Source organism: Musa acuminata, chromosome BXJ3-3 (assembly GCF_036884655.1).
Source record: "Musa acuminata AAA Group cultivar baxijiao chromosome BXJ3-3, Cavendish_Baxijiao_AAA, whole genome shotgun sequence".
Classification (NCBI taxonomy): Eukaryota; Viridiplantae; Streptophyta; class Magnoliopsida; order Zingiberales; family Musaceae; genus Musa; species Musa acuminata.
The window spans coordinates 35,543,726-35,556,344 of record NC_088351.1 but is presented as its reverse complement, the minus strand read 5'-3'; the positions used below and the strand labels follow the sequence as shown (position 1 = coordinate 35,556,344).

General features: G+C 44.4%; 1 protein-coding gene across 2 annotated transcripts; it reads left to right on the top strand.

The window, feature by feature from the left end:
• The first annotated feature begins 10,831 nt into the window (after positions 1-10,831).
• On the top strand, positions 10,832-12,263 carry LOC135633223 (protein DROOPING LEAF-like). 2 transcript variants are annotated; one of them, XM_065142436.1, is made up of 6 exons: positions 10,832-11,002; positions 11,304-11,358; positions 11,451-11,496; positions 11,704-11,779; positions 11,859-11,938; positions 12,027-12,263. In XM_065142436.1, exons 1-5 carry the CDS (start codon positions 10,883-10,885, stop codon positions 11,901-11,903), a joined length of 342 nt encoding a protein of 113 aa, XP_064998508.1. In that variant the 5' UTR covers positions 10,832-10,882; the 3' UTR covers positions 11,904-11,938; positions 12,027-12,263. The 2 variants fall into 2 exon arrangements, with proteins under 2 accessions (XP_064998508.1, XP_064998509.1); XM_065142437.1 differs by lacking the exon at positions 12,027-12,263 and having other exon boundaries at positions 11,859-11,939.
• The last annotated feature ends 356 nt before the right edge of the window (positions 12,264-12,619 follow it).

Here is a 12,619-nt window from a genome sequence, read left to right as displayed (position 1 = left end):
GGTTTGACACGGGATCTCTATAAATAGGAGGGATTCACAGCCTCATAGGCTAGAGTCTTTGCTTGCCCTTCCTATTCTCCTCTCCCTCTCCCCTCAGAGTAGGCCTGGAGTTTTGAGGAGCGTCGTCGCAACCCTGCTGTGTGGATCACCGCTAGAGAGGAGGACGCTTGACCTCCTTCACCCTCTCCTAAGGATCTGCAAGGAAACAGGGATATACGATCTCCCTAGGTAACACAATCTCTATACGCAGTTTTGTGTTTTTGCGGATTTTGCGCACCAATCTTCGCACGACGATGAACATCTTTTTGGGAATCGGGGATTTTTGTTTTCTTGTTCTTCCGCTGCGCATATGATGTCGCTACCCAATGATTTCCCAACAGTGGTATCAGAGCCAGGTTGTTCGTGCGAATGATTGGTTTTGAACTGCGTGTGTTGTGTTTAGGAAGAATATTGACGTCAAAATCGTTGACGCAAAAATGAGGAAGGGCAGAAACAGTTGCTGCCCTCGATCTGCATACCTGCAGCGGCAGTCGCAGCCGCAGCCAGGCAGCACAGCGCCGGCGCATGCGCAAGCGCTGTGCCTACAGCAGCCGGCCGGCGGTCTGCTTGCAGCAGGCTTGCGGCCGGCGGGGCTGGCAGCCCGCTCGGTAGAAGCGCCTGCGGCCACTGAGCCCGCGGGCAGAGGCGCCGCGGGGCAGAAGCGCGGGCTGAGGCACCGCAGGGCAGCGGCGCCTGTGGCCGCTGCTCCCACGGGCAAAAACCCCGTAGGGGCGGCCGCCAGCGAGACAGCACCACCTGCGGGCGCTGACTCGCGGGCAGAACCGCCCGCGGAGGCGGCGGCGCCCGCGGGGGCGCCCACCTGCAGCGGCAGCGACCCCAGCGGGCGTGCCACCTGCAGGCGAGGGCAGTGCCCTCGCCCTCGCCGCACAGGCCGCCGCCAGCAGGGTGGCGGCGGCGGCGGCGCAGCAGCAAGGGGGAGAAGGGCATTAGGGTTTTCTGGGCAAAAAGACAGTTTTGCCCCCTCGGAATTTGAGAAATTCCAGTTTCTGTCTTTTGTCCAAATTACGAAAATACCCTTAGGAATTGAGAAATTCCCTATATATCCCTGATTTCAGAAAATATTAATTAATTAAAAGGTTTAGTTGATTATTATATTTATTATTATCTAGTAGTCCTACATGATGATGATTATTTATACATGTGATGTATGATGTGTGGACGGATGATCATGGACCGTGTGATGTGTGTACTTGTGATTATTATTATTGAGGTATGCGAACCTCCATTATATTTCTCGTTTATTGTCGGGCCTGCGTGCCTATGATTAAGTTGTAATCACATGAGGAGGCGCAGTGGGAGCGTGGATGCCATAGTGGGACCCACGAGACGGACGATCGTGATGCATGGAGATGCATCAAGATGTCGAAGGAACCGACGAGGACGAGATGGACGATCACAAGGCATGGAGATGCACCGTTGCACACATAGATCTTGATGTGAGTGATTAGGCCTACTGGCTCGGGCCTAATCATATTAGGTTGTGGTCCATGATCATCTGGTGTGATTGCTTATACACATACTAGATATGTATATATATTTGCATGCGATGTAGATATATATTAAATATGCATATGTGTGACATGTCATATTAGGAGACCAAATCATAGAAACATCTCTCGATAATATTAAGTCGGTAAACGTGAGGCAATTAGATTGACCCACGTGGCCTTCCATCGTTATGAGTAGGAACCGAATCCCGGTGTAGGTTGAGTTGGTCGAGTCCCTCGAGACTCACCTATATCGCGATTCGCTATCTTGCTTACGACGTAGAGATGTCACCGGTGACCTGAGGGCATGATATGCTTGGTCGAGTCCCTCGAGGGTATATCATCAAATCAGACTCATCTTGTAACGAAGGTGTTGACTTAACCGAGCATCATGGTTGGTCGAGTCCCTCGAGGCCATGGTGATTCGGAGGCCGAACAGGACGGGAATCACAAGGAGTTGTGATCGGCAAGAGTTGTCTACCTTTTAGGCTTAGTGTGATTGGTCGAGTCCCTCGAGGTTACACTAAGACGCTGATTGGATCCTGATCCCCACTAGAAGTCTGCCGGAGACTTCCGTTTCACGTGCTGAGGGTGTCGCGTGACTCGTTAGTAAAATAGTGGGAGCATATTAAGATAGAAGTCCATATCTTGATAGTTTATTTCTTGCAAAATCTGCATGTTATTCATTTTTGCTACATCTTTATTTTCAGAAAATGTCGCTTTCAAATCCCTTACGTGGCATACTTGATGTCAACCGCCTCACTGGTCCAAATTATACGGATTGGCTCCGTAACTTGAGAATTGTTCTCACAGCGGAGAAAATCGTGTACGTCCTTGATACAGTGATGCCTACGCCCGAAGAAGGGGCAAGCGAGGATGAGATCGCTCGCTACGTGAAGTACATTGATGACTCCACTCTTGCTCAGTGCTATATGTTGGGCTCTATGACTCCAGAGTTACAGAGACAACATGAAAAGATGGATGCCAGATCCATTCTCCTACATGTCCGTAAATTGTTTGAGGAACAGGGAAGGACTCAACGATATGAGATATCCAAGAGCCTTTTCCGCGCTAGGATGACTGAGGGGACACCGGTTCAGAACCATGTCCTAAAGATGATTGAGTGGATAGAGAAACTCACAGGTCTAGGAATGGTCCTAGAGGATAACTTGTGTGTGGACATTGTGCTTCAGTCCCTACCAGATTCCTTTTCACAGTTCATAATGAACTTTAATATGAACAAGCTTGAGGTGACTCTCCCAGAGCTCCTCAATATGTTGAGGGAGGCAGAGAGTACTATTAAGAAAGAGAAGCCAGTTCTCTACACTGGTGAGACCAGAAAGAAAAGGAAAGCAGAAAGGTCCCTTAAGAAGGGAAAGGGCAAGGGCAAACAAGGTAAAGCAAAGGTTGCTAAGAAAGACCCAACAAAGGACAAAGGCCAGTGCTTCCACTGTGGTAAAGATGGGCACTGGAAAAGAAACTGCAAAGAGTACCTTGCAGAAAGGGCGAAACAAAAGCTTGATGAAGCTTCAGGTACATTCATGATCAGTCTCCATTTGTCAGACTCTTATGATAACACATGGGTATTAGATACCGGTAGTGCTTATCATATATGTAATTCGTTGCAGGTTCTGGCAAGGCCTAGGAGACTAGAGAGAGGCGAGATGGACCTCAAGATGGGTAATGGAGCAAAAGTTGCTGTATTAGCTGTTGGCGAGGTCGCCCTACATCTGCCTAGTGGAGCTTTTATTGCATTAGATGCATGTTATTTTGTTCCTTCTATTATCAAAAACATTATCTCCATTTCATGTTTAACAGTTAGTGGATATAAATTTGTTTTTGAGAACAATGGTTGTTCGATATTATTAGATGATAAGATCATCACGAAAGGAACATTGCATAATGGTTTATTTATGTTAGACACCACTCCACATATCATGAATATAAATGTGTCCAAAAGGAAACGAGATGAGTTGAACAGTGCATACCTGTGGCATTGTAGGCTAGGTCACATCCATGAAAGAAGGATTCAAAAGTTGCTAAATGATGGATATCTAGATCCATTCGACTATGTGTCATATGCAACTTGTGAGCCTTGCATTCGTGGAAAACTGACCAACTCTCCATTTAGTGGAACTGGAGAGAGAGCCACTGAGTTGTTGGAACTCATACATAGTGATGTATGTGGACCCATGTCAACTCATGCCATTGAAGGTTACTCCTACTTCATTACATTTACTGATGATTTCTCAAGGTATGGATATGTGTACTTAATGAAGTACAAGTCCGAGGCCTTTGAGAAATTCAGAGAGTATAAGAATGAGGTGGAGAACCAGACTGGAAAGAGTATCAAAACTCTTCGATCAGATCGAGGAGGTGAGTACTTAAGTACAGAGTTTACTCACTTCCTCAAGGACCATGGGATATTATCCCAATGGACACCTCCTTATACACCTCAGCTCAATGGTGTCTCTGAAAGGAGAAATCGTACATTATTAGATATGGTACGGTCCATGATGAGTTTCGCTGACCTACCCATCTCATTCTGGGGATATGCCCTAGAAACCGCAGCTTACCTTCTGAACAGAGTTCCAACTAAGTCGGTGGTGTCTACACCATATGAGATATGGAAAGGGAAGAAGCCTGATCTTAAAGTAGTTAAGATTTGGGGCTGCTCTGCCCATGTTAAAAGACACAACCCCGATAAGTTAGAATCAAGGACAGGGCGATGTAAATTTGTGGGATACCCCAAGGAAACTTGTGGGTATTACTTCTATCATCTCGAGGACCAAAAGGTCTTTGTAGCTAAGAGAGCAGTGTTCCTTGAGAAGGAACACATTCTTGACGGAGACAGTGGGAGAATGATAGAATTGAGCGAGGTTGGAGAACCAAGCTCAAGCACCACTCTACAGCCCGAGTCTGTTCAGGTATCTAATACACAAGTTTCAACTTTACGCAGGTCTGATAGAGTATCCCATCCTCCTGAGAGATATGTGGGACATATTAGAGCAGAGGATGTAGAGGATATTGATCCTCAGACCTACGAGGAGGCTATTATGAGTATAGACTCCGGGAAGTGGAAAGAAGCCATGAATTCTGAGATGGATTCTATGTACTCCAATAAGGTTTGGAACCTAGTTGATGCACCCGAAGGTATTGTACCCATCGGTTGCAAGTGGATCTTTAAGAAAAAGATCGGAGTAGATGGAAAGGTAGAGACCTATAAAGCAAGGCTAGTGGCTAAGGGGTATCGTCAAAGGCAAGGTGTTGACTACGACGAAACTTTCTCACCCGTAGCAATGCTAAAATCCATCAGAATTCTATTGGCTATTGCAGCACACTATGATTATGAGATCTGGCAGATGGATGTGAAAACCGCATTCCTCAACGGGAACCTGGAGGAGGAGGTGTATGTGATGCAACCTGAGGGATTCGTGTCCAAGAACTGCCCAGATAAGGTGTGTAGGTTGCTTAGATCCATTTATGGACTAAAGCAAGCTTCCCGAAGTTGGAACATAAGATTTGATGAGGCAATCAGATCTTATGACTTCGTTAAGAACGAAGATGAGCCTTGTGTATACAGAAAGGTAAGTGGGAGCGCTATTAGCTTTTTGGTGTTATATGTAGATGACATCCTCATCATTGGGAATGACATAGGAATGCTATCCACAATAAAGGCTTGGTTATCTAGACACTTCTCCATGAAGGACTTAGGAGAAGCATCTTATATCTTGGGGATTAGAATCTATAGAGATAGATCCAAAAGGATGCTTGGCTTGTCCCAGTCCAGGTACATAGAAACTATTGTCAAAAGGTTTGGCATGGAAAATTCCAAAAGAGGTCTCATACCGATGAGACATGGGATATCGCTTTCTACGAGTATGTCCCCAAAGACTCCAGAAGAAAGGGCGAACATGGATATGATACCTTATGCCTCAGCAATAGGGTCTATCATGTATGCCATGCTATGTACTAGGCCTGATATAGCGCATGCTCTGAGTGTCACGAGCAGGTATCAGGCGGATCCAGGCTTGGAGCACTGGAAAGCAGTAAAGTGTATCCTTAAGTACTTAAGAAGGACTAAGGATCTTTTACTAGTATATGGAGGTAATAGCCTTAAGGTTGAAGGCTACACTGACTCAAGTTTTCAGTCTGATGTCGATGATAGCAAGTCGAATTCAGGGTATGTGTACACCTTGAATGGAGGAGCAGTGTGCTGGAAGAGTTCCAAGCAAGATACCACTGCTGACTCGACCACAGAGGCGGAGTACATTGCTGCATCAGATGCAGCAAAGGAGGGAGTCTGGTTGAAGAAGTTCATCACAGATTTAGGAGTCGTGCCGGATAGTGAGGAGCCGATCTCCCTATATTGCGACAACAACGGGGCAATTGCTCAAGCGAAGGAACCTAGGTCTCATCAGAAATCTAAGCATGTTCTGAGGAGGTTCCACCTTATCAGAGAGATCGTGACCCGAGGAGATGTAGCAGTGGAAAGAGTTTCATCCGAAGATAACATTGCAGATCCACTAACAAAGCCATTGTCTCAGATTGTCTTATGAGCGTCACAGGAGTCTGATGGGGATCAGACACATAAGTGATTGGCTTTAGGTCAAGTGGGAGATTGCTAGTCATAGGTGCCCAGCAAGCCAATCACGTGAGTGATGGCACGTGTGACTTGATACAGAATCTTTTTGCTTATTATATTTTGGCGTATATCACTTTATAACTATTGCATAAATGCATATATATTGTGATGTCCTTGGATTTGTGCAATGGGAATTGGATCGTGATGAGATCACGATAATGAGATCGATTCACCTTTAAACACATATCCTAAATAATCCCGGTCATAGGTTACTCGAGAGGGACATCGTGATAACCGGATAGACTGGTGTGCTGTATACCCGTCCATATGATGGATGCAGCTGGTCTCATAGCTGCTCGTGTAGGGACACTAGGGATACAGTACAGGTGCTCATTGGAGAATGAGTTCACTGATTGATCCGCTTACGGAATGCTGGATGGTTGATGATGCCTTATTGTCAGACAACGATTCCGTAGTCCTAGTGGTGTATCTGGTTCTTAGACTTGAGACACCAAGGATGTCCTGTATGAGTGCTCCACTCTTTGATACCAGACTTATAGGTTTGGCTGTTCCCAGATCTAGTACAGCTGGTCATTGGGAGTGGTAGTCGACCTTACGAGGGCTATTGAGTGTCGATAGAGGATCATCCACTCTCGGCATAATGAGAGGAATATCCCATGTGTTCTTGCTCAGACAAATCCCTGGCCAGGGTCATTCGGGTTGAGAGAGAAAGAGTTCTCCGGGAGAATCCGATTAGAGCGAGACTCGAGTAGAAACTGTATGGGTCTGACAGCACCATGCTCGATATACGGTCTCTGGGATATTAGATGGATGAGGGACTATAGGTACATGGTAACTGAGGACAGACAGGTCCAATGGATTGGATTCCCCTGTATCGTCTGGGGACTACGGCGTAGTGGCCTAGTACTTCCGTAGTCGATGAGTCGAGTGAATTATTACAGAGATAATAATTCACTCAGTCAGAAGGAGTTCTGACAGGTATGACTCACGGCCAGCTCGATATTGGGCCTAGAGGGTCACACACATATGGTAGGCATTGCGATGAGTAGAGGTTCGGATATGAGATATCCGACGGAGCCCTTGTCTTATTGGATGCAGATCCAATACCCACTAGGGAAGGACATATTAGGGTTTGACACGGGATCTCTATAAATAGGAGGGACTCACAGCCTCATAGGCTAGAGTCTTTGCTTGCCCTTCCTATTCTCCTCTCCCTCTCCCCTCAGAGTAGGCCTGGAGTTTTGAGGAGCGTCGTCGCAACCCTGTTGTGTGGATCACCGCTAGAGAGGAGGACGCTTGACCTCCTTCACCCTCTCCTAAGGATCTGCAAGGAAACAGGGATATACGATCTCCCTAGGTAACACAATCTCTATACGCAGTTTTGTGTTTTTGCGGATTTTACGCACCAATCTTCGCACGACGATGAACATCTTTTTGGGAATCGGGGATTTTTGTTTTCTTGTTCTTCCGCTGCGCATATGATGTCGCCCCCCAATGATTTCCCAACAGATTTTACCATTTACAATATATTAGTCAGGCCTATCAATGAAATTCTAGCATATATGTGATCCAAATTTGATAACCATTAATGTCCTCCTGTTTGGTTAACAACATCATAACTTAATAAAGGGAAGAAACTGATAATTTCAGAGGAATCAAATGCAAAAGTTTATAATGTCAAAATCATTACTTGGACTCAATACAGAGCTACATATAACTTGTGAGACATCAGAAAAGAAACACATCAATTTAGAACCTCATAAACCTGTAACTCACCATCAGAATGACAAGATATCCTAATCAAGCATGTGCTGTTTTCTTGCTTGGAACTCTAAAAGGTAAAGGCTGCATCTTGAGGGCTACAAGGACACTACTTTCTACACTTTAAATAGTATGAAGTCTCAATGCAAAGACCAAAGAATTGAAGGCATTTTATCTTTAAAAAATTTGACTATTTGACTTCTATCAAATGGCATCCCCTAATTACATGATAAAAATATCATTCTATCAATTACCTCTAACTATCATCATCCCTTAGCTCCCATTGCTAGTGGCACCGCTCATCATCTTCTCCCTTCCCCCTTTTCTCGTCAGTCTTATCCCCCTCTTATTTTGCCTATGCAATACGAGTAGAATCATAAATTACAATGTGTTATTCTCATCATGATTACGAGAATGATAACTACGAGGTGGTCGAAAAGAGATCGATGATGACGTACGACATGAATGCTACCTTACTAAAGGAGAGTGACAAAACTACCACCCGAGTGATGCTACACAAGCAATAGGGAAAGATAAATGGTAGAGGAGGAGGAGAAGGATAAGAGAAAAGTGAGAAAAAAGTATACGAAGTAAATTATGATGTGCACCTCTCGTGGTGAAAGTAAAAGACAACGTTATGAATGATGGTTACGGAGGTGATAGCAATCAAGAGTGATTGATAGAGGACAAAGGGTATTTTCTTCAATTTGATAAGAAAAAATATCCAGAGATAAAAATTAATTATGAAAATTTATTTAATAAAAAAATATTATATATATATATATAAAAGAAAGAAAGAAAGAAACAACGATGGTCAATCTTTGGGTCTCAGTCTTCAATAGATAAAGATAGCAAGCCATGGAAAGCTCTTGAAAAAGTAGACTAAAAAGGAAGAGAGAGCAAGACATTTATAGGGGGGTCAAAGAAGGCTCTAATAATCTCACTGCATCGGGAAAGGCAAAGTCATACGGAGCGGGCAAGCGTGAGGGTGCCGTAGCGGGCGAGGGCGGCTTTCTTCTGCTCCTATTGGCAGCCGATGGAGGGATAGTCACATCAGTGAGTCGCCCCCAGGATAATGACAACTGATCCACCACACACCTCTGCCTGAGTTCCCTCACATTTAGGCAGATACAGCATCTCCTCTACCATTTTCCTTTTCCTGATAAGTGTCTGCAGAATAAGCTCAAGTGGCATGGCCTACCCATCGCAGTCGAGTCAGATCTACCAGGAACATGAAGTTTGTTTGTTTGTATTTGGTGCTGTCATCTGAGGACTCTCTCTCATTCATGGTGGCTCTTGCAGGTTACCATCTATATCACCTGTTTACTGCTTGATTGAAGTAGGTGCTTTTATGTGTGTGTGTGTGTGTGTGGCATGGCCGTCGATCTAGTTTGCGATTCATTTGCCGTCTCATCTATGCCTGTTTAGCCACCTATTTACGAGGACTTTGTCTTCCTCCTCCCTCCTGTTCATGCCATCGGCACCCAACCGGTTCTACCAGCGTGTAGCAGAAGTGCTTTGTATAATAAACGAACATACGGTAGCAGATCATTCGTTCATGAGATTGCGACCCAAACTCCTTGCATCGATTATGTTGATCACGATGGAGGAAGTGTGATTTCACCTACAGAATATAATATGGGTGATTACTTTCTAGAATGAACACGAAATGCTGCAATTTTTTTTGGGAAGATCTGACGGAAGAGTAGGTCAATCGAGTTTCTGTAGAGCTTTTATTTGATGTGGTTGGCCGTACGTTCATAAGTGGGGTTCCGCCGGCCACCGTTGTCAGAACAGAAACCCTAAGCTACGGTGCTCATCTCTCTTGCGAACCCTCTTAAACTCAACACAGGAGGAGGAGCACACCACTTGATCTACCACTTTTCTTCCTCTTCCTCATTTTCCTAGCTACTTCTTCTTCCTTCCTCTTCCTCTTCTGCATCTTCCTGCCATGGACTTGGTTTCTCCCGCTGAGCACCTTTGCTACATTCGTTGCACCTACTGCAACACTCTTCTTGCGGTAAACTCTCGAAATAAAACCTTAGATTGGAGTCTAAATTCCTGAAAGAAGACGAGCTTCTTCAAGCATAGATATATATATATCTATACATATATACAAGAAGCACGCTCATAAAGTTTCCAGCTGGTTTCAACATTTTGCTTTGTACTTTTCGTGTCTTAGGAATGTGCAGCTCAAAGTGAGCTTCGGCCTCTCTTTTCCGTCATTGTTTTTTGGTCTCCGGAATAGCAAAATCACTGTGGAAACTATGCTTTCCTGCAGTTTTTTTCCTTCGATTCCTGTTGGTATTGTTCATGTTGTTCCTGTTACTCTGACCTAGCAGTGAAGTACCGGTGGAAGCTAGTGATTTCACCTCTCCTATGAGCAGCGATAACAAAAGCCCCTACCGATGGTACTTCCATGTAGCAAGTCATGAAGAAGAACAAGCAAAGAACGATTTCATGATGCATGGTTTCTTTAGTCTCAAGTAAAGAACAATTTCTGTAGTAGTGTGAGGTTGGATTTCCCGGAAAAGTAGTTCAGATTTGGCAAAAGTGCATGACAGATGATACGCAGTCTGGTCGCCAAGCCCCATCACCTCATGCATCCAGAGTTTGATGTTACGTTTCTTTCGTGATCATTTTGCTCTTTCTCACTCATCACTTTCCCGGTCAGTGAATAGATGCCTCATCGACATAAAAAAAGAATGCACTTCGCAGTCCAACATATCATGTCTTCTCCACCTCTGTCTGCCATCTGCTACCCTAATGAATGAAGGAGATCCGCTCGACCGGGAAAGTGCTACATTCTTTCTTTAACGAAATGAACAAAATGGCATGGTCATCTTTTCGCTCGTTGCTGCTTTTTTTTTAGCTTCGCATGGGAGCTTTGCTTCTTCACCCTAGGAATCTCAATATCTGTCATGAAAACCTATTTGTGTTGCAGGTTGGAGTTCCTCGCCGGTGGTTAATGGACAGCGTGACCGTGCATTGTGGTCACTGCAACCATCTATCCTTTCTCAATCCCAGAGATGTGATCCAGTGCCTTTGTCCCGCCGTCCCCCAGATGGGTTTTCAGGTTCATTTTCCGGTACATGGGACTTCCTTAGTCCACAATATTCTGAAACATCCTGCTGAAGATAAAACAGCTGTGTGATATTTCTAGGGTTGACATCTAAAAGTCTAGTTGGCATGATCTGCCATGGATCTGCAATTGTCTTGTTCTTGAGTTCTAAACTTTTCTTGTAGATTGTTCTCCCTACAAGAAAAAGGAAAACCTCATGGCTTATCCTTTTCTCGAGTGTTAAGCTATGTCTGGTTGCTGTCAACCAGGAGACATGTAGAGGGACGTATGGGAGTGTTTAATCTCACATGCCTTTTTCCTGAATCAGGGTCCTTGCACTGGTTTAATGATGGAGCCACCATCTCTGCGATCATCATCTTCAGGTGAACAGTTCAAGAAAGCATGCCTCGTAACCATGTTCCATGCTTGTTTTGCTTCACGACTCTCACGTCTGGAACTTATTTGTTGATCACAGTACCAAAGAAACACAGAGCTCCATCAGCTTACAACCACTTCATGAGGTAAAGAGCAAACATTATGCTTGTCACTTTTGCTGCCATTCTTCACTGAATGTTACTACTCCCATGCACCTCTACAGTGCTAGTGTCAGCATTTTGATCTTCCATAAAGCTTGACCTCTCTCTAAAACCCTTAGCCTGTTTTCTATGACTAGATCTTTCATTCATGTTGTTGTTGCTGCTTGATCTGATAACACACTTCAATGTCAGAGAGGAAATACAAAGAATCAAGGCAGCCAAACCTGACATTCCACACCGAGAGGCATTTAGCATGGCTGCAAAGAATGTACGAGATCAACCTAGTAGCTCATCTCCTCAGCTAACAATCATAAACATAGCTTGTTCTTGTTTGATGTCTATTGCAGTGGGCTAAATGTGATCCTCGCAACTCAGCTAATGTTTCACTTTAACAATGGAGAAGTAAGGATCGACCGTCTTTCCTCAGGTAGTAAACATTCCTACCTCTTCAAAAGGAAATCATCATGTCTTCTACACAAGTTGAATCGTCCCTTTCCTCGGATCTGATGGTGCAGGAAAGAAGCAATGGTCTTGCAGTGCAGGTGTGATTTCGTCGCTGATGCATCGATCTCTTTCGTAGTGATGTGCTTTAAATTTTGTGGAATCCATCTTAAACCTTCAGTAAGGAAGATCTCAATGATGTGGTATGTCTTCTGTTTAGCTTCATGCGTCTTATATCTATGCAATTAGTAGTGAATCAAAGAGAGAGATGCTTATGTATGTACGACATAAATTCAAGGGCATAAGTACAATGGATCTCTCTTCGAGAAGGGCAGTATTGATTTTGCTAAGAGTCAATTCTTAATCGTTAATAAGGAAGGCATCATACAAGACATTAGAGAGACAAAATGCATGTGAGAGCGCATACGTATTATGTTCTGAATGGCAGCTACTGCTTCTTCAAACTGTAGCTGATCCTTTAGGTTAAGGAAAACCCTATCATCAACTTGGATAGACTGTTTCCGCAGAAGCATGTATATATCAACACACTATCACTTCTGAGTCTTCCTTTCGTAACATTGTCGGTTCATCGTCGGCGAATCAAACGACACGGAGATACATAACCCTCTTACTCATTGTTCCTTCTGTTCTTCACCTCAGTTGACAT

Bases quoted from the DNA above. Each gene is read 5' to 3' on its own strand.
- LOC135633223 (XM_065142436.1), top strand. From the start codon at position 10,883: ATGGACAGCGTGACCGTGCATTGTGGTCACTGCAACCATCTATCCTTT. The intron at 11,359-11,450 runs GTGAACAGTTCA...TGTTGATCACAG, and splicing joins TCTGCGATCATCATCTTCAG to TACCAAAGAAACACAGAGCT. The intron at 11,780-11,858 runs GTACGAGATCAA...TGTCTATTGCAG, and splicing joins TTAGCATGGCTGCAAAGAAT to TGGGCTAAATGTGATCCTCG.